Source organism: Bactrocera tryoni, chromosome 3, assembly GCF_016617805.1.
Source record: "Bactrocera tryoni isolate S06 chromosome 3, CSIRO_BtryS06_freeze2, whole genome shotgun sequence".
Classification (NCBI taxonomy): domain Eukaryota; kingdom Metazoa; phylum Arthropoda; class Insecta; order Diptera; family Tephritidae; genus Bactrocera; species Bactrocera tryoni.
In genome coordinates, this window is record NC_052501.1 from 23,676,809 (window position 1) to 23,699,900 (window position 23,092).

The following is a 23,092-nucleotide window of genomic DNA, read 5'->3' on the forward strand; positions in this document are numbered from 1 at the left end:
CGCCTATCAGCATGTTATTTCTTCCACTTTTTTGTGGCTGTTTCATTATTACATTATTTTGTTTGTCGCCGTCGATTTTTTGAATGTCAAGTGCGCAATATTTTAAGTACCTACACACAGTTTCTCGTACATACACTCATATGTACCTGTATGTATGTATGTATGTATAAACCTACAATTATTGTATGTATAAATGTATTCGTTGCATATTTGGGTTCTTCAATTACTACTGCCATATATTGTTCGTTTGCTGCTCAAGCACATTGGATTTTTTTATTCAATTATTCATTTACTTACTTCCACTTGCCTTAAATTTAAACAAAAAATGTATATGTATGTATGTATGCGTATAAAAATATGCACATTACGTCAGCATTCGTTAATAAATATATTCTGCCTTTGTTTGCCTTTGTGTACACACATGTTTATCGGGAACACAACGCAATTATTTGTTTGTTCGTCGGAAAATCTACTATTTACAGTTGTTGATGAAAACACACAGTATTTATCGTATTTAGTTTTATGTGGAAAGTTTTAGAGTAATCGTAGGAACGAAAAATCATAAAATATTTGAAATAATTGTTAGTAAAAGGGGGGAATAGCTTGTATGGTGTGTTTTTAATTTTTTAAATACTTTGTTTTTAGTTTTTTAATATGTTTTTTTAAATACTTTTTTTATTTTTTAAGTCCTTTTTATTTTTTAAATACTTTTTTATTTTTGAAATCCGTTTTTTATTTTTTTAAATACTTTTTTTTAAACTTTTTTAATTTTTTATAATACTCTTTTACTTTTTTTTAAATACTTTTTTATTTTTATTTTTAAAATCCGTTTTTTTTTTTATTTTTTTAAATACTTTTTTATTTTTTAATACTTTTTTTATTTTTTAATGATTTTTTTAATTTTTTTAAATACTTTTTATTTTTTGTATACTTTTTATTTTTAAATACTTTATTTTTTAAAACGTTTTTTTAATTTTTTAAATTTTTTAATATTTTTTATTTTATTTTTTAAACATTTTTTCTCCTTTTTAATCACTTAATATTCGTATTAATTACATAAATTTGGTTTTAAATACTAAAATAGTGTTTTTGTTATTCGTCGAATCGCTGAAAACTTATGAAAAATTAAAAAAAAATGCGTTGAAAACGGGTAGTAAGTTTCATTAATAGAATTTTATATAATATAATTGTTAAGTCACTCCAGACTTATTCAGAAAACCCCACAAATATTATCAATTATTTATGCATATATTCCGCGAGTTTATGCTTCAACGCATTTAAATTGTACACGGTAATTAAAAGGCGAAAAGGAATTGCTTTGCCAAAATTAACTGACAGCTAACAGCATTAATATTCTGTACATTTATTTCACATAAAATACCATACACACACTAGGCATACAACAACAAATAGCAGCAGCAAATCGAAGACTACACAATAAAAAGTTGATGAGCGGGCCAAGGGGAGTTGGGGTGAGCTGGCTAGTGAAAGATAATTTGAGGCAATATAGCAACCACCCACACGCAGACGCACATATGTATTTATTAGACATGAAAAATTACTTATGCATAAATTTGTATATACATAAATATACATATACGTATATTATGTGTACATATATTTATACATATTATATATGTACATATGTACATATATGCATAATTTTCCTCATAAATATATACGTGTTTGTATGTACATATGTAAGCACACACATTCCACAGGCGTTAATTCAACACATTTTGTTTAATACATTCATACACTTAATCGCATATTTCTGTGAGCAATAGTGAGCGTAGCACCGCATACAAATTAACGCAATTTCAATTATTTATTATGAGCGATAAACGAAATTTGGCGCTTGGTTTCATGTAAAACTTATTAGATAATGCTTTATTAACATATTCATATGAGCAAGTGTATAAGCCTTATGCGCTGTTTGTATTTACATAAATAAATTTATGTACTAATAAGTATGCTGATTATGTGCTTCTGTCTTTAGCGCTATAAAGGTAGTCGTTTCGTGAATGACACAAATGTCTACGAAGAATTTACAAATATAATCGAAATGGCGCGCCGATCGTGCATAACCTACAATAGTGTTGATCATTACCATGAGCTTGAGCGAGTATGACGGTGCGTTAGTGTTCGCTACTTTGCCACGAGCGGCTTTTCTTGTATATATGTACATACACATGATTGAGTTATGGTTCTCCGTATACAATGTGCTCTGCTCTTCTGTGTGGCTCCCTCAATATATATTATATGTATATGAGTCTTGCCGGCCGGCCGGTCTCTACCGATTAGTCAAATGTATGTAATCGTTTGAATGACCGCACTGACTTTGCTAGAAATACTAGTGTCGAAAAATATGTAGTGCCTCGTGCTTGAACCTACTACTGTCTGTGATGAAGCCATTGAACTCTTTGCTGTGCGTGCATAATAATTATTATTTGATTGATTTGCGTTTCTTGGAAGAAGAAATTGCTCCATTTTACCTATGCAAAATTACATATTATTTACGACACATTAAATGCTCATTTGTAGCGGTATTTTTGAGGCATAACCGATAACCTAAAATTTTAGCAATTTTACCGGATTACTGTCGGAAACGCTTTACAAAATAAACTATTTGCCTTTACAACAACGATAGACAGCTTTCTTAAATACCTTTTTGTTGACCGCAACAATTTTTTTTGCATATTTTTCTTTGCATATTTTCGTTTTTGTTTTCGCGTAACAATTCATTGCAAATGACCGCTAATTGCCTAAGTTCGAATCGAGAGCAAAATAAATGCCATAAAGCTATGTGCCAAATTCTTTGCGAAATTTCCCTAAAATGGCCAATTAACTGAAGTGCAAAAATGTTTCATTTGTGTAGGCACGTGCTCGCTTTTTGGTTGTTGATTTCTTTTTGGCAACTCATTGTGAATTGAGCATTCACACCATGTACATACGTATACCATGGCGTATAAGCAACACATAATGCAAAAATCACTTGCATGAATGCACAGGTCATTTCATGTATAAATTTAACATTTAATAGAATGTTTTTATGGAAAAAATTAATGAGATCTTTTTAGAATTTTGTGTTAGAATAACATTTTTACAAAGTTGTAGATTTACTTGCTAAAAAATTCGAGGCTATTATATACCGAGGAAAAAATATAGTTTACGCACGGTTTAAATTGAAAAAAAAAAACGCCTGTTTATGTTGAATCCTGTTTTTAAGGAAAAAAGTGAAACTTCATGTGACGTTTGCAAAAAAAAGTTAAATTAAGAAATAATGGATACCCTAAGACATACTATATACCTTTATTTTTAGTAGTATGTGTGGCGCGTAAACATATACATACATACATATGTACATGCATTCATATATATTATATGTATATTGATTTAAATTTTCGAAACCCAAATTACAAACATACATACGTATTCCGCATTTTTATGCTAATCAAGTTGGTGACTAATTCTGTGACAACTACACGGTATACTGTTAGCTTTTGCTAACTGTGCAAAACACTTACGAAAATGGACAACTTGAAAATTTGCTGCTCGCTATTTTTGATTGAATTCGTTTTCTGTCAAAAAAAAATGCATATTGGTGTATCGTAAATAATAATGCTACTTACACACATGCACTCGTTTATTCATACTTCCTGTTTGCGGCATGACTTATATTCGCTAGCTTTAGTCGACTTTTGTGTGTTTTTTTTTGCACAGCCGCCCACCGAAAGTGATCATGCAGCCGATTGCTGTTGTGTGTGCCTCTCATTGCTCAGTTCAATTTAAAATGAATTCGCACATGCTTATAATATTACAAATATATATAGTTTTATACAATATACTAATATATTTGTGCATGCATGTACATACATATGTTTGTGAATTTATATCAAGCAGAGCAATAACCGACAACAGACTGAGTGAGTGACTGCTGCTGGATGACTCAACGCTGAATTCCGTGGTTGTGTTCACTGAAATACTGTTTGTGGAAATGACGTTGGCCCAATGGCACTCAGACTTTTCTGCTTGCTCTATGCCTCATTGCTCTGCTTCAATGAGTTAATGCAATTTCCGATCTCCATTTTTGATAGCCTTCACATACATATGTTTGTAGATTGCAGTGTATTTTGCGAGTATGTGTCATTGGATCGTGAAATGAAGTGCGAAATGTGTCTGAGAAATGCAAAAAATTAATATATTGTACCGACTACTAATAATAATGCTTATAATACTTGATAATACATTTTTTGAGCTTAGCAACACGAGTTTGCTCGTTACTATTGTCGAATATATTTTTATTTTCCGTTGTTTATTGTTTATAACCTGAACTTTGTATAACAAGTTTGGCACAAATTTTGTAACACCCCGAGGAAAACGTAGGATACCTTATAAAAGTTATATACATACATATGTATACCTATATATAAATGATCAGCATGATAAGCCCCATGTATCTGTTTGTATATCCGCGAACTAGTTCCTCAGTTTTTGAGCTATCGGTCTGAAATTATGTATTTTCCTTTGCTCCCGAAAATACTGTTTATATATCAAATAGCCGGTTATCGGACCACTACCACCTAGGATATACATACATACATAGCTGCCATACAAACTGTTCGATCCAACTCAAATCCTTGTATGGACAACTCTTTTGTTTGACAAGTTATTGTCACAAATTTCTTTTTTATAGATTATTGACCAGGGTAACACTACAATCTCCGAACGAATTATTCAGATCGGACTACTGTGGCATATAGTTGCCACCCAAATTGATCGATCAAAATCGCTTTCTTGCATTGAAAACTCTTTTATTTGACAAATTACCGTCACGAAATTTTGCATAGATAATTTTCCAGGGTAACGCTACAATCTCCGAATTGTTCAGATCGGACTACTATAGCATATATGTAGCTGTCTTACAAACGGACCGATCAAAAGTTCTGGTAGGGAAAACCAATTTATTTGTGCCGCGTATTATATGTATGTAGCATCGATGGAACCGAAATTAACTTTTTTTCCTTGTTTTCATATACCGTTACTTTTTTTTTAATATTTAACATTTTGTTATAACTGTAATGATTTCTAATTTTTAATTACAATTAGATTTATTTCCGCCTTATTATTGACTGTTAAGTATTCAATGACATTGCACCACTCCCCCGTTGCTGTTCCCCAATTGCACTGTATTGTCCTTTATTTGGTTTTACAATTTCGCCATTCCAATTCGATTCGTATCAGTTTTTACACTGCGCACCCATAACATTACATTGTTTTTCGCTTGCCAGCAACAACTTTTACAACTACAACTACAGCGACAACTAAATACTACACACAATACAGTATTGATTACCTTTGCACACAAGTGTACGCCATACTGTACATACAATGCAACTTGACTGCATGCACCATTCGTTCGTTTACTCGTTAGCCGGTGAAATAGTCGGCTGTTTCGCCGGTTCGCTAAGTGGTGCTGTCTGAACAGAGCAAAGTTGGTTTGGGTGGTTCCCTTGTGAAAACTGCTAACAACGCTGTTAACTAGCAAAAGTTGCAGTCATTAGTATACACATTTTTGTCTGCTGCATTCTATATATGTACATATATGTATTTGTATTTGCGTTTTGTTTTCCATGTTGCGGAATTTTTTCGTTTTTAGTTTCTCCACAACTCGTTGCATATTGCCGTTGCTGTTGCTGTTGCTGTTGCCATTGCTGTTGCTTTTGCTTTGGTTTTTCCTTTTCATTCCTGCATTATTGCGTTGTATTTGTGGTTGGTTGCTTGGTTGGAAGTGGTCGCACCACCAACAAACAGTGTGAGTCATCCAATGCCATAGCCAACGCCATCTGGGGATAAGTGTGCCACCAGTGTGGCGTCACGTCACCTCGCCAGCATTGCAGTGTTGGCTGCGATGCCACAATTTTTCTTGTGGTAGCCTCATTTTTATTAGTTGCTTGTTTTTGTTTGCGCTTGCAACACCCTAACCACCTATTCAACTGACAGCCAGTTAGTTGCTATGCGCGCACACAAGCATACAAGCTTTGTCCAGCAAAATTTTCTCCTTTGCCCTCTACTCCTATCGCTTGCAGCCATCGCTATGTTGGCGACTCCACTGCCGCTTTTATACCATACATACACGATTTTTTCAGCTACGCGACTTGTAATTTGTTCTGCATTGCATTTGTTGTTGTTGTTTGCATAGTGTTCTGTATGTGTGCATGGTTATTTTCGTATTTTCTATTTTTATTTGTATCACTGCAGCTGTAAATAACAAATCAACGCATACTGAAATAAAATAACGCCATGGTCCTAATGGCCCTAATAGGTGCTGAGCCATTGGAGTGCTTCATGCAGTGAGGTGCTGTGTGCCAACTGAGTGTCGTTTTTGTGCACAAAAGTCGGAGTTTTTCTCTCACTCGCTTTGACTGCCGCCGTATAATGTCTGCGGTCATATCTTTTTTATTGGGGTTGTTCCTTGTATGATATTTTCTTAATTGTATTATATGTTTCAATAGTATTATATATTTTTTTTATTTTCAACAAAAATCACTAACTTTATTACGCAATGTAAATACTTTCCACCATAATATAGTGGATTTTATGTGTTTTCATGTTAAAAGGAAGCGCTCTGAAAGTAAACAGAGAGACACAAATCCACCTTTTTTTCTACATTTAAGCTTAACAGTTGTAAATCATTTTCTTTAAAAGAGCAGTTTGAAAATCTGCTTCTAAATCTAAAAGTAATTTTAGTACTATTTGCTCAATAAGACCCACTGTAATCAACGTTGTGTTAAGTTGAGTTCACCGCCTTAAATACTAGTTTTGTCGGCTCCTTTCTTAGCAGCTACAGCAAATAGTAACCAAAATTTAACTGAATAATAACGAAAACTTAAGTGAATAATAACTAAAACTTAAGTGAATAGTAACCAAAACTTTAATGAGTAGTAAACAATCGCGACAATTTTGTGTTTATTCACCTAAAAGCTTTTTGCATGCAGTAAATTTTGAAAATATATAGATTTCTTTGGTTTCTAAATACTCAATTAAGGTAAATTTTTTCGCTACACGCATTTCCTTTATGCTTTTAAGCATAACGTTGTTTTCCATCCATTAATTTTATTTGTATTGTATGCTGGAAGTATGGACACATATTCGTTCGTGGTTTGTGTCCAATTTGGGCAATTATGCGTAGCTGTGTCAACACAAATAAATTAAACGTTGTAGCAATTCGGTAAATGTTTTACTGTTTATTTTTCTGGCCTTGCGACCCATTCAAATCGCAATCGAATGGCTGCCCAAATATTGTATCGGTAAATATGAGACAACACGCGCGTTGTAGACTGTGTACACTGTGAGAAATTGTGCAAATTGTGTTTTTTGTATTTTTTTTTATACATTTTTTAAAGATATAGGCAGTATTTGATAATTATCGATTTAACTGCTTAATTTGGATCAGAAACTAACTTCACATTTGCCCTAGTACGATTGCGCAAGCGCGCTGTCATCAATCAAAATGCAGTCATAAAATTATTTAATCACTTACGCTGATATCTGATTAAAACTGATTCAATATCTCACTTAAAACTAATTGGCAAGTGTTAGCAAGCAATCAAATCAATCAAATCGCGTGCATACACATATTATATTGTGAAGGAAGTGGTTGCGAATACCGTTAGCTGTCGGCTTCATGAATTTGAATTTATAACACTTTTTTTTTGACATTTAATATGAACCACTAATTTTTCACCTTTAATATTTATAGAAAAGTTTCGTTTTGTACTCAAAAGTCAATCAGTCATATGCGCACGTGGCCACACGTCTGACATATGTCATTTTATATTATATATATTATTATTGATGCTAATTGCTCAACACTACTCTGTTACGTCACAGCTATAGGTGCAACACATAGAAACAATTCGAAAACTATTAAATTCTTCAAAAATTTGAACCGTACACAGAAGGTTAAAACTAAATGACTACAACTTTATTTTTTAAGCCGAAACTGTGGACATAACAGAAGGTGCCAAGTGAGCTTCTGCTGTAACTAGCAAGTCCATAAACATCCTAGTGAATAGCCAAGCGGCAATTAAGCCAAGCATAGGAATTGGCCCGCTCGGGAGCAGCTGGAGACACAATACCTCTAGGCTCCCAAGGTGAACAGTCTAAAAAGCTCCTACTTGCAAAAGGGAACTTAGTAACATTGTAGTCGTCATCACAGGGATCCCACCTTCAGAAAAGGAAGAAAAATGTTATCGGCGGAATGCAAAGCATAGAGGATGATGAGACATTGAATCATTATCTATGCGAATGGCCGCCCCTCAGCGGGATGAGAAGGAACATATTCCACGGCTTCCATTAGTCCAATTTAAGAGATATTGGGCAGCTGGGGTGGAAAAGAATCACATTATTTATAAAATCTACGGAGAAGCTAGATAAGGCTTGCATTGGTTACCACCCGGGCGAACAATGAGCCTCATGCGGCTGTCTTTTCACTCAACCGTTAAAAATTCGTTTTTGCATTGAAGCTTTTTTTTATTTGTGAAGGGTATTATAGCTTAAGCTAATCTTTTTTCTTGTTTAAGTCTGACGTTTTGTTGCTATTGCTTCTAATAAATAACGTTTCACTGTTGTATATTTTTACTGCTCAACACATTTTTTAACTATGTTTTATGACCCACTCACGCTGACTTGACTACAAGCTAAATAACTCAACTACGCAGTTATTTAAAACAGTTGTTTTCTACAGTAAAAATCTACATACATGTATACAAACGTACATACAATGTACTTATCAGCTACGTCAGTTCCGCTACTTAGATTACATACAACTGATAATGCTGGTGCATATTATCATTATCATGCGCTATCAGGTGTCACCAACATTAAAGTTTCCATTTCACATTCGTGGATATGTATTTGGCTAACGAAATATGCTAAATCTAGCAGTCTGGTAATTTTTTTTTAATTTTCATTCTATTTAAAAAGCTTAAGTTCGTTTAAATTGACATTAAAATTGCCATTTAACTTTATTTCACTAACAACTCACAGAGTTGTTAAATTTTCCTCATAAACTTTTTGTTTATCACACATTTACGCCTGCAATGCTTTGAAATGAAACTTTTTCAGCATTTGTGTAAACTGCAATTAGCGTTGATATCACCACATCCACAAGCTTTCGTCCGCTTCTTCTTCATTCTGTCTGTTTCGTTGTTGAGTACTGTTATTTTTAATTGTGGCAACTTTTTGCAACCATTGCAAAACTTTTAATTATGTTAAAACGCTTGTTGCCGCTGCATTGCTTGGTTGCCGCCTCCGTTGCGGTTCAACACAACAACAACACACATATTTCAGGATTCCACAACCCAATCCACCCAACTACTCGGGCGTAATGGTTTCTTTTTTTTGCTTTTTTGTTGCATTAATGAAATTTTTATTTAAAATGAATTTCTACTGGCGCTGCGTGTAACTGTATGTGTGTGTAATTGTTTAAAATAATCAAAGGTCAACTGGACTTGGGGCGTCGGCATGATTACACCCTTATCGCAGCAGCATTAAGCCTTTTTCATGTAAATTAAATGGAGCCGCTGCGTTCAAAGGATACATGAAAGTGAAAGTAGTGTTGATGTTGCTTTAATTAAGGTCACCTAGCTAATAATTTTCCATTGCATTGTACTGTTGTATTTTTTACGTGTTGATTTTTTGCGACATCAGATCAACGACGGCTTCAATGTCGCCTTTTTCACAGCTACCTACCGCTTTCATATGCAAATCTGTTTCGTTGGCTAGTTTACGTTCTATTAATTTGGGCGCTCCCGGCCGATCAAGCTTCTACTACTGCTGCTGCTGCGCCTCCAACGCTTATCAAGTCTTGGTTATAAATATTAAAAGAAAAGAAAAATAACTTAACCAACAGCGTAGCACTTGTAATCTGCTCTTGACGTCCCGTGATTATGCAATCGCGTTCGCATGCCGCGAAATTGGCGTGTAGCCGTAAAGTCATTTGCTATGTGATGAAAGTATGTGTGTTTGTGTGACATTAAAATCTTTGCTGATAAGCTTTCAGGCTTGCAAGCTTGCTTGCCGACCAGTTAGCGTGTAGTCTGCCCTAAATTCATTTCTTGTAGGCCGCGGTATTCCAGCGGTGAGTGTTGTCAAGTATTGCTCTCCTCGTGTATGGTTTGTGAAATACATACTGTGTGCTGTTTTTTACAAATGATTTAAATTCGCAACGAAAAATGTAAACGAAGAAGAGTTGATAATGGCTTATATGTGTGAAAATGTTCTAGGTGTTGGAGTTTCTAATTGAAAATCTAAGATTTGTTACACTCTTGGATCTATGAGGTTTAGTAGCGCAACAAAAAATAAATTTTGTAAATTAGTTGTGAAATATTGTTAAAAAAAATCACAAATATTGCAATATTTGTCTAAACTTTTTTGCACTTCAACTTGCAAGCTATTACAAAACAACGAGCAAGCTATTACAAAACAACTTTCCAGCTGTTACAAAACACAAAACAAAAATAATTTTGCCCCCAAAAAATCTCCTTCACGTCATTTCACCTAATTTCGTAAATGAAATTTTATTTTGCTTCAACTTTGGAAATTACAAACAATTTTAAGCTAATAAAAGCTCGAATGCTTTGAAGTTACACGAATTTCAGTCTCGCCATACCGGTTAAATAATTGCTAACGGGGCACGGCACGCACGTCAGCGCAGCTTTTGACATTGTGCTAATGATCCTTATGCGCTTCAAGGCCAAGCGCACTAACTAATGTTCTTGCGCCGCTTTATATTCTAGCGTAAATACACACGCATGACTGGCGGTGGCGTATTTACTTTGGCCTTATGAACTCTTTACCCAGCGGCTACTGACGCATAAAATTCGCCGACTTTACTTACGGTTGTCACCGCCCTCGGTGCTTGCCAACACAACGCAAATGCCGCGTATTCACTGCGGCGTAATTTCTTTCATTGCTTCGGGGATTTGTGCGCTTTTAATTATGAATTTCTAATTAGTTATATTTAAATTAATATCGTCGCTTCTATGTGTATGTATGTATGTGTGGATGTTTGTGCATTTTGAGCGCACCGCATAAATTTGCCGATTCTGTGGTTATTTGAGGAATTTAGGCAATTTCGCTTCGTCACTACTAGTAACTTTTGTTAAAATATTAAATCCTTTTAGTCTACAACTTAATTGAGTAGCAAACAAAGTTAACGGCTGTATAATTAGTAGATTTCGTGCACTTTCTTCTAAGCAAAATATTTTAATTTTAAGTTACGCATACTTATTATTTTACTAATCAATTTGAGTACTCTTCTAATTTACTCTCAGATAGTCACACTGTGAGCGGCGCATTCAGTTTTAGAAACCCTGCGTTGTAATCTCTCTTGGCGGTTTGATAAGAAAAACCCAGCTTCAGTTATTTTCTTTAAGCTCTTGTTAAGCAAACAAAAAAAAACAACACATCAAAATGTCAACAGTCGACAAAGAGGAATTGGTTCAAAAGGCAAAATTGGCCGAACAATCTGAAAGGTTGGTAACTCTAATAAAATTCATAGACATTTTTTAACATTTTAATTAATAAATATTTGCTTTATTTCCAGATACGATGACATGGCCCAGGCTATGAAATCAGTCACAGAAACAGGTGTTGAACTGTCAAATGAAGAAAGAAATTTACTCTCCGTTGCATACAAAAATGTTGTTGGTGCCCGCCGGTATGTCATTTCTGCCTAACTATTGTGAATTGATAAGATAAAGTTACAAAATTGTTTATGTGTGGTTATATATAGCAAGTGACTTCAAATAATTTATACAGAAAAGGGCAGCATTAGCCATGCCTGAATTTAGTTGATTTTAACACATGTTAAATTTAAAAAATTCCATAGTTTACTATTACCTTTGTGGTTGTATGTGTGCTGTATATATCGTTAGCAAAGTTCTGATATGACCTATGATATGTGTCAAATTTCAGTTGTACAACAATTTTTCTATTTAAGGGGTTACATGGGTTTTCTTGAGCCAAAAACGAGCTATTTAATTTTTTTTTTCATATAAATAATGAAACATTTTATTTAAAATATTTATTATTTCAAAGACATATATTTCACAACGATTTTATGAACTTCTTGAAGGAAAATGTTGAAATCTTGGCTATAAATTTACCAATCTTAACGGGGTTAGATCCCCGAAATAACAGCCTTTGGCCGGATAAAATTAGGGTCAATTCCGGTACGTAGAACCGGATGTTATGGGCAGTCCCTCGAAAAAAGTTGTTTCCGCGTTGACAGCAGGTTCGGTTCTTATAGCATCTTAAAAAGTAAAAAGAAAAAAAAATCGCCTTAAATTAAGACCAGTTATTTGACGAAGGAAAAACAAAAAACTGAAAATAATATTTTTAGCAGACGTTTTTAAAAAAATGAAAATTTTGGTGAAAATATCTCGACTTTATTTTTTTTTTAATAGTTGTAATTGAACAAAAATAAAATCCTTCGTTCAAGACCTTGTATATTATACATCGTAGCCGACTTATGTAAAATTTCATTAAGATCGTTTGAGTAGTTCGCGAGTAATTTTGACAACCGACTGTGAAAACACATTTTCGAGAAAAACTCATTTAAATGTTTGAATGACTTTATAGCTAACCTGGAACGCGCAACTTTTCAAGGTATTATCTCCATAACTTTTACTCGGTTCAACAATTGAGGACAATATACTAGAGATGTTATAGAATTGAATAACTATTTTTTTTTTTTTTGAAGCCGTGAACATCATGTAACCTCTTAAATTATTTTAAAATCTGAAATAATGAATAATTATTGAAATACAATTTTTAACAAAATTTTTAATTAATTAATTGAAAATAAATTAAATCATATTCAATTAATAATAATAATAAAATTAAATTAATATTATATTCAATTAATAATAATAATAAATTAAATTAAATTATATTTAATTAATTAAGTTTTTTAAAAATATTATAAATAATTAATTATCACATCACATTTCAGATCATCATGGAGAGTTATTTCATCGATCGAACAAAAAACTGAATCCTCCGCCAGAAAACAACAGCTCGCCCGCGAGTACAGAGAGCGCGTGGAGAAGGAACTGAGGGAAATTTGTTACGAAGTTTTGGTAAGTTTACAGCTCCATATTTCCAAAACAGTATTTTTAAGCGTAATATCAACGCCATTAGAGACAAACAGTTTAATTGACTATGAAATAATTTTCAAATTAGCCTTTGTTAGTGCCAAATTGAAAGTGGTATGCCAATTGTTTAGAAAAGCATTAAATTTATGTTTAAATTTGATAGTAAAAATGTTTAATACACAGCAATCGTGCTATCATAGAATGGAGTTGCTATGATATATGTATGTATATGCGCCACTAGCTCGTTGTTGACATTAACAATAAGTCGATTAAATTGGAGGTGAATGTGAATGCTAGGCGGTAATTGAAATAGCAATAAAAGCGCTATACCGGCGCACATACCCCTATACTTCGATTTGCACGAGTAGAAAAACATAAAAAAACGATATAAAATGCCGGAGCAAATGGCGCATTTGGCTAGTGCTTAACAACGGCCGGTCCACGAGTAAATGACATGCCACCTCACTGCTACCAGCACCACCACCTAATGGTAGCAATATGCCGTACGGAAGCGTAAAAACAAAGGCACTTCTTTCTCTCTTCTTATTTGCTTTTGAACACTCCCGTGCACATACTTCTGTGTCACTATGTATTGGTTGAGGTGGCACTGTGGCAAGTACAATGATTGTAAGGGGTATCATTAAAAGCATCGCCAGTAAAATTTGTGATATATTTGTATGTGTATGTGTGAGCAATGTCACGTTCGTACCGAACTCGTCTCACTTTGCCGCAGTCCGCTTCTACATATTCAAGTGCAATATTCTTTGTTTGCTGTTGCTGCTCCGCTGTGTGTCTAATGCAATAATGTCCATTAGAATTTGCTTTCGATTTCGTTATTTAATGTGGCTATAATGCCTTTGCCTGCCTCTTTGGCTGCCTTCCTGCTTGCCTATCGGCCTTCTTGCCTGTTTTGCATGTCGCGCGCGCATTGCTTGGTTGGTGGTTTCGTTGGTCGGTGTGTTATAAGTGCTCGTGTTTGACGCCATATTTCCAACGCCTCTGCAGCAGCGCTTTTAATAGCACAAATTGAAATTCAATCGATACCGAGAGCACAACGGCTATTTTTAAGTGCTTTTCTGCGCATTTAATTTTCCTGCCTCTCCTATGTCTAACAGTTTTCATATTTTTCTTTTTTGTTTGTATATTTGCTCTTTCTACTTTGCACTGTCACTTGCATTATATACGTTTGACGTTTTTATTGCCCTTTTAATGGAGCTTTGGCTTATCGTAAATGAAAAGTACACCACGCATAAGTCCGTTTAGGCATTTGTTGTCCAAGAAATTTGTTAAACAAATAGCCGAGTTTATGTATTCTTGCTTTTAGTCGTTATTATGAAATCGACAGCAATTACTTTTATCGCAAGCTGCCATTGTTTATATGCTTGTGCTTATATGTGTGTTCGCTGCTCTCAAATGTCCAAAAGCATATTTATAACATGTTGTACTTAATAGATAATCAATTTTACGCCTTTGATAGTTAATCAGCTGTGAAATAGGTCGTTGGGCGTGCTCTAGCAAAGAAAATGAAAGTGTACTATGTCACTGAAAGCAGTCCACTGGGAAATGGTGTTGAGCAGGTGGCCTGAAATCGTGATCCATACCACACCTAACTCCCTTTTGAAAGCATACATACATAAATCTACTGTGTGAAAAACTTAAAACTTATTTATGTATACACTTGTATGTGTATGCAGATTGTTTGAGCTGTTGTTAATGCTCGAGCATGCGTGAAGCGGTATTCTGTACATTGCTTTTATCTTATATTTACCCTGTCGCTTACTCGCCCACCCACCATTTGTACAGTAATAAATTGTTGCTTTTCACTCCCACTCCCTGCCCACAATAATTTTCATTTTCATACCGGCGCTGCTGCAAGGGCGAAGTGTGATCAATATGCTGACAATTAATCACGCGTACACACATTTCGGGGTTAAGGGAATTCAATTACATTCCTTCACATATGTGTGTGTCGGTATCTTTTTTTTATTGCCTCAAGGATGCTGCCCATATGATGCCATTGTGCTCATTAGGGCTCCATCAACACGATACGCTACGCCCATCAGCTTGTGTGCTGTAATAACAGGCGCGTGTCAAATTTAAGTCATTAAAATTTAAAGGGCCGACCTGCTTTACCAGCAAGAGAGTGTATAGTTTCGTAAGTAGGTGTCTAAGTTGGCAGTTCAGCGTGTTAAATATCTGTATTGAATGAAATTTGTACTGTAAGCTTTATATGTTGCTCATTAAGTTTGAATGCAGGTGGTAAAAAGAAAATGGCTCAGGTTGCTACTAGCAGTTGTAATATTTTTCTTTCATGAAACCTTTTCGAGAGTATTGAAAATTGAGATTTTCGCAACTTGGTGACATACAATTTGGTTTCCTATTAAAGAAACTCTTTTTCACTCTTCTATTTTTATAAAACTCTCTCCATCTGAAGCGAGTTAACATCAAAACGTTAAGGAGAGTTCATAGTAGATACATATTTGAGCACATAGCTGTGTTCGATTCGCTATTTACCTGCTCAACTTCTTTGCGCGCCGACTTCTTGCCAAAGAAATACTTGTGGAAGCAACAACAAAGCTTTCGAATGGTATAACCGCTTTACTCAATGCTACCCAGTTTGGTTTTGCATAGCATAGATCAGTTTTACTATTGCAAATGGTTTAAATGACAAATGAAAACCAGAAATCACGTTTACCGTTAATAAATAAAATAGCTTGACGAGAATTTCAAGCTTGCTTTTCCGTCAAGTAGCTTCTTTTCCAATATATATGTTTTCGGCTTAGTGAGTAAACACCGACTTGGTCAATAACCACAATAACCGCCTCTAAATTAGCAATAAATAATTGTTCGTCTTACCGATGATAATAAATATAGGTGACAATTAGTTTTTCACAACTGTAGTCTCTTTTGGCATATTTCCATCGAAAACGACTCATTTAGTTTAATAAATATGTCATAAGAAAGTCTACATACAATTATCTATATATACAATTTCTATAATCATAATATTTTTGTTAAATTTAATTTTCAGGGTCTTCTCGACAAACACCTTATTCCAAAAGCCAGCAATCCAGAAAGCAAGGTTTTCTACCTGAAAATGAAGGGAGATTATTACAGGTATTTAGCTGAGGTGGCCACAGGAGACGCACGCAACAGTAAGTATTCGATGCTAGTTTATATTCCATTTCGGTTATGCGGTATTGTAATACTGTTCAAACACATTCCTACACCACATATCCAAAACCTGCCATCCGTCCCGAAAATGTCACTTTAAAACCAACAAAACCTCATACTTCGCTCCTAACCTCTACATTATATCCGCCATTTACAGTACTTACATTATGAAAAAATAATCTAATTTTACAAAATGAATCCATTGGAAAATACTAATATTAATTTAATTTTTTTATCCCTCCAAACAAACAAAAAATTGTATAACCATGAAACAAAAAAAATTTCTACAACACTAAAAAAAAATTATTCGAAACGCTGCGTCGTGTAAACAGCCGTTGTAGACGACTCCCAAACCGCCTACCAGGATGCATTTGAAATTAGCAAGGGAAAAATGCAGCCAACACATCCAATCCGGTTGGGTCTCGCACTAAACTTTTCAGTCTTCTATTATGAGATTCTGAATTCTCCAGACAAAGCTTGCCAACTGGCCAAACAGGTTAATATATGCACAAATACAGTTTGAATACAAACGAAAAAAAACGGAAAATTCAAGCATTTCAAACAAACAAAAAATACTTATGTACACTTGAAGTGCTTTGGGAATCCAGTGTGGTTCCCCAGGCTCAACGAAAAAAATTGAAAAAACAAAAAAGACATAGTTTAAACATGACACATCATCAATCGCCCAAAACCAAATCTTCTGCGTTAAATTGTCTACAATAGTGATTTGGAATTAGTAGAAATCTATAGCTCTTTATATTGCGGTTCATAATTAGGATATACAAAAATTAGGTTGCAAATGGTTTCTAAGAGGCAGCTATGGTTATTGAACCCTTTAAATATTTTTTTATTATTTTTTTTTTATAATTAAAAACAAAAATATTTCTATATGTAATTTTAATTATTTTTCTTTACAAATTTACCAAAGTTATCTCTTGTTGCTTCTTAACCAAGTTTTTTTTTGTTTTTTTAAACGTAAGTGAAATTTCACTGCACATTGTTTTTTAATAAGTAATTTTCATCTATTTTTTCTTTTCATTACCTACTCATCTGCTCATCAATTTTCTGCTCTCAATTACTCCTCTTCCGTTCGTGTGCTACTATATACAACTTCACACCTAAAATTGCACGCACAAATCAATTAAAATATTATGAAAACCTGAAAACAACGTGTTTCACTTTCCACAATAAACAAAAAAAAACAAAAATGTTTGCGTGACTACTCTAATTTATTGTGACTTGGCTATTTACCAGGCGTGGTTGAGGATTCGAAAAAGGCCTATCAGGAGGCATTCGATATTGCTAAAGGCAAAATGCAGCCAACACATCCGATACGTTTAGGCCTCGCCCTCAACTTTTCCGTATTCTATTATGAAATTATCAATTCGCCGGCGCGGGCTTGCCACTTGGCCAAACAGGTTCAACTGATGATTGTGTTTTTATGTTACTTGAACGTGAATAATTAACAAATTAATAACTTTTCTGCTAGCCTTTGTCGATTTTTTGATTAATTCATAACAAAACATATTTTTGTATGTATGTATACCTTATTCTATTTATAAAGGCTTTTGATGTTCGCTCGAATCTACCACGCAACCCGTTCCCTGCCTAAATTGAACATACCTAATAAGAAGTTAAGCATACTAATTGTTTTTTTTTTTCAAAGTAACACATACATTTTTTTTTGAAAGTGGAATTTTGCACATGTTTTATCATAATTCATATTTTTTGTGTGTTATTTTGCTTTACTAAACGCAGGGTTGCAAATTTTTAAATTAAATAAAAATTTAAAAAAGTAGAGTTTCAATTTTTAATGCCAACATTGTGGGTTCAAAATTAATATTTAAATTTTTTAATACTTATTCTTTAGTTTTGTAATTTATAAATTTAAATTTTTATTTACTTAATCTTTAGTCATTAATTTATAAATTTCACTTTTTAATTACTTAATCATAAATTTTAATTTTTCAAAGTTAAATAAAATCTTAAATTTTTAATTCCGAAATTAGATTTTTAATTTTTACAGTTATTTTCTTTTTAATTAAATTTAAATTTATTTAATTTTTTTATTCTGATTTTGGTATTAAAAATAAAATTTTCATTGTTCGAGAGTAAAAATGAAAGTTGATAATTTTATTTAACTTAATTTTTAATTTTAAAGTTCAAAATTTCAATTTTTAATTACTTATTCTTTAATTTTTGATTTATAAATATACATTTTTAATTACTTAATTTTTCATGTTTAATTTATAAATTCCAATTTTTAATTACTCAACCATAAATTTTTATTTTTCAAATTTAATATAAAAAAAATCTTAAATTTTTAATTCCGAAATTAATTTTTGAAATTATTTTCTTTTAATTAAATTTAAATTTTATAAAAATACAATTTTCATTGTTTGTGATTTAAAAATGAATGTTGAATTTTTAATTACTTATTCTTTAATTTTTAATTTATAAATTTCAATTTTTAATTACTTAACCTTAAATTTGTATTTTTAAAACTATTTAAAAAAATAATTAATTTCTTTTTAATTAAATTTAAATTTTAATTTTTAATTCTGATTTTGGTATTAAAAATTAAATTTTCAATGTTCCAGATTAAAAATTGAAATTAAAAATTTATTTTTTTAATTTAATTAATTTTTAAAATTCAAAATTAAAGACGTGTGCTCTTCCGATCTAATTAATCTTTAATTTTTAATTTATAAATTTCAATTTTTAATGACTTAACCATTAATTGTTTTTTATTTAATTTAATTTAAAGAAATCATCAATTTTTAATTCTAAAATTAGGTTTTTAATTTTTAAAATTATTTTCTTTTTAATTAAATTTTAATTTTATAATTCTTAATTTGGTATTAGTAATTAAACTCTCAATGTTCGATATTAAAAATTAAAGGTTGATAATTTTATTTTTTTAATTTAAAACTACAAATTTCATATTCAGCATTAAAAACTGATAAAATATATGTAAGTCGTTTAATTGTGTAATTTTTTTGTTTTCCAACCCTGTATTTGGGATCTTTTTTCAACCTTTTCTCACGTTAAATCAGTTATTAATGAATTATTTGTAACCCTGCAGACTAAAAGCTTCAACTACTACTGTAAAAGAAGATTTTGTTTGTGATTTTTTCCATTTCACCATATTTATGAGCAGCCAAAGACACTTGTAACACCCGTTCCAGCTCCAAACCGTGCTAAAAAATTAAAATTTTTCACCATAACCTAAAAAAGAAACATTAACTCAATAATATTTTGGCGGTATGGAGCTTTTAAGTAATAATACTTCACGTTTTTGTTCATTCAACAGTTGTTTAGGATCTTGAGCTTAACTTTTAATATATATAAGTACTTATAATAATCCATATGCATATACATATGTACTTAATAATAGATACATATGTACATATTATGTACTTTTATTTGTTCAACTTACAACTTTTCTTGCTGTGGTACTGAAAACAATCCCTTTTGCCAAAAAATGCTTTCTAAAACCCGCCATGACAGTCGAATTCTGTGTGTTCTTTCATACACGCATAGCGCTTGTAGGCTCCTAAAACCCAGGCAGGGAAATTCTTGCATATTTGACTTGATGATTGATGATGTAACGTGTTTTAAATCTATATATTTTTCGTTGTTTCTTTTTGTTAGCTAAACACAGCTGGCGCGTTTGTAAGATTAAAACAAGAAATAAATTATATATTTGTACTAATAAAAATGCATAAATATATACAATACATGCAACTTACAAACATACAAATTTCAATAATTGGTTGCTTTTGGATTGAAATGCTTCGAATTTTCTGTGATTTTCGTAATTATATATAATATAATCAATTTGCTTGCTTTGAACGAATTGATATACTCACTTTTTATTATATATACATATATACTAAAATATATATTTTTATTTGTTTTCGTATAATCTACAATCGTCTTTTAGGCGTTCGATGACGCGATAGCCGAACTGGATACACTCAACGAGGACTCATACAAAGACTCAACGCTGATTATGCAATTGTTGAGAGACAACTTGACCCTCTGGACGTCGGACACGCAAGGGGATGGCGATGAACCACAGGAGGGTGGTGACAACTAACCAAACTAAATTGTTTCCTTTTGACTATGCAAATATAATAATTAAAAAAATAAAAAACAAAAACAAAACAAATACAACAACAGCAAGAGAGAAGTACAGAAACAGAAACAAAAACATAACAAGAACAACAACAACAGAACAGCAAGCAAAATTTAAAGCAAAACAAAAACAAAATCTTCAAATAGTGTGAAACAGAGGCAGAAGCTACATAGAAAATACAAACTAAATTTCAAAACAACAACAACAGCAACAAGAAAACCAAATTCATTTCAAATGCAAGTGCGGTGAAACTGCAGCAAACAACAGCAACAACCACCACAGGCAATAAAGCAGAATAGTTACAGTCAGTAATAGCAGAACATCATTTGAATGCAACTTTCGAGAAGAAGCCAAATCAACTCCCGAGTTAAATGCAGAGCAATATTGTGTTTGACTCGAATCATGAATAAACGAAAAGAAACGCAAAAATTTCAAATGTGATTTCCTCCGCATTCAAAACACATAATCGTGTTGAGTCGACAAGCGACGAAACGCATAAAAGCAACAAGTTAGCAATAACAGCGATTCGCAGAAAGTCGAAAGTCTTGAGCGAAATTCATTTGCATTCGTTGCACAACATTGCATACACACATACATATGTATGTACATGCGTAATTACATAGCTAAAATGTGTATTATATTATGTATGATATATGTGTGCGCAAAAGGAGCACAGTGCGGCGCGGCGAGTTGTGAGAAAAACGCCAATCTGTTTGCTTGCGGCCACCAAAACCACTTGTGGTTTGTAAATTACTTAATTTCGGCGGCAGCAAATGCGTTTTCCCTGCTCCGTCACACTGCGCTCGTCGTGAGTAACGCAGGCCGTTTGTTGGTTATTGCCACGCCCTACATAATGCATGTAGCAAGCGAAGCGCAGCGAGGCAAATGTTTTGGGAAAATTTTGGAATTTTTTAAAATTTCTTTTTGTTGTTGCATATGATGCGCGCGAAGTATACAAAATTCAAAGTGTGTTTTGCCATTCAACAGTGCAGTTCACCACCACCAACAACAGCAATATGTATAACATGAAGCAGTTTTTGTCAGAGAAACTGTGAAACAGAGAAGACCGTTTCAACCACAACAACAACAACAACATCAGCAACAAACAACCAGCCGAGAAGAACAGTACCAACAAAGCAAGAAGAGCAAAATTCGCAAAAACTGCAATAATTATGATCGATAAGCATACATATATTTAAATGAAACTATATCATCAAAGCTACAAAAGCGTAAATTTTGTTAGGCAGAGCATTATATATTATTTATTATTTTTTTAATAAATAATTTGATTTTGTTTTTTTATATTAACCAAAAAGTCATTCTCGTTTCGTTTTCCAAATTTTGTACGTACCTTAAAAAACAAAAAACAACAACAAAAAGGAAAAGAAAGGTGCACTTGAGCATGAAATGCATGTGTCAACGCAAAATGAAAAAAGTAAATGCGTGTTAAAGCGTTTTCTCACTTTTTTTTTAATGTAAGACAACTGCAACCCTGTTTGAATGCACATTTTCTGCCAATTTTTTGTTTGAAATCATTACAAAACTAAACGGCTGAAATGAAAAGAGTACCAATACAAACAAACAAATAGTGTAGCAAAACTTTTACACAAAAGAAAAAAAAAGAAAAACAACAACACACGCGTCAAGCGTGTTTGAATGTGTACGCGTTTGTGCGGTCAAAGTTGTATGGCGTAATCCCGTTAGACGCTTCCTCGAACAATTTTTACGGCATGCCAATTCATTTTAATTCCCTTCCAAAATTGTTTTGTCAAAGAAAAGTATAAACGATGATTTCTATAATTTTTAAATAAAACAACGTTATTACGTTATATATATCCCATTGTTTTTATTGCTTTCATTATTATTACTATTACATAAATATACCTACCTATTAAGTAGGTATTAAGTAAAAATTATCTCTATTGTGCGCTGTTGATTGCTAAACGGTCGAAAATATATGAAAAGTACCAAAAACCATAAAGGCAGTGCAAACGTTAAATTAAAGTTACAATTTTTTTTAGGTTTTTTTAGTGAAATCGTTAAATTTTTTGTTGTTTTAGTTTGTTTAGCCTATTTTTTTGTATGCGCACTCATGAACGTAAGCGCATTAGTGGAAAAATGAGAGAGCGCGCGAAATCTACAACAGCTATTTGCATGTTGACAGTTATATATGGCATGTAACGGTTGTGTACGAAGTGCTTTTATGCCTTTTCTCCGAAATATTTTCACAAATTGCCAAATGCATTCACGCCATACGCAAGCGGCGGCGTTTTTTTTTAAATGAAATGCTCTCCATAAGATTTTATGCAGTTTTTAGCGTGAACAGCAAGCTATAAATAGTAAAAAAAAACAACAACTAAGCGCTGTTAGCCAAATCCCTTGTTCACACTACTACCTTCATACACTTCGGTAACCACGCTTTGCATTGAAGTTGTTTGTATGTGCGTTTGAATGGGATTCATTTATTTTTTCATTATTACAATCGTTACTGAAATATACACCGTTATACAGATTTACAACGTTTTTCAAATTTATAACATATTTTAAATGTAAACTGTGCTTTTTTTAAGTGTAGTCTGTTGTGTTTTGATTTTTCGAAATTTCAAATTTTTGC

At 32.9% G+C, this 23,092-nt stretch overlaps 1 protein-coding gene across 4 annotated transcripts in view; it reads left to right on the forward strand.

The window, feature by feature from the left end:
* Positions 1-20,541, forward strand: part of LOC120772074 (14-3-3 protein zeta) — a 47,432-nt gene extending 26,891 nt beyond the window's left edge. For 3 of the 4 annotated variants that reach the window (XM_040100464.1, XM_040100466.1, XM_040100467.1), the window contains exons 2-7: positions 11,340-11,540; positions 11,612-11,725; positions 13,022-13,148; positions 16,195-16,318; positions 16,670-16,833; positions 20,284-20,541. In XM_040100464.1, coding sequence (XP_039956398.1) covers positions 11,479-11,540; positions 11,612-11,725; positions 13,022-13,148; positions 16,195-16,318; positions 16,670-16,833; positions 20,284-20,439 — 747 coding nt within the window. In that variant the 5' untranslated portion in view covers positions 11,340-11,478 and the 3' untranslated portion in view covers positions 20,440-20,541. Of the gene's footprint in view, positions 1-11,339; positions 11,541-11,611; positions 11,726-13,021; positions 13,149-16,194; positions 16,319-16,669; positions 16,834-17,591; positions 17,756-20,283 lie in introns of all 4 variants that reach the window. The other variant, XM_040100468.1, reaches the window with a different exon arrangement.
* Positions 20,542-23,092: the final 2,551 nt, after the last annotated feature.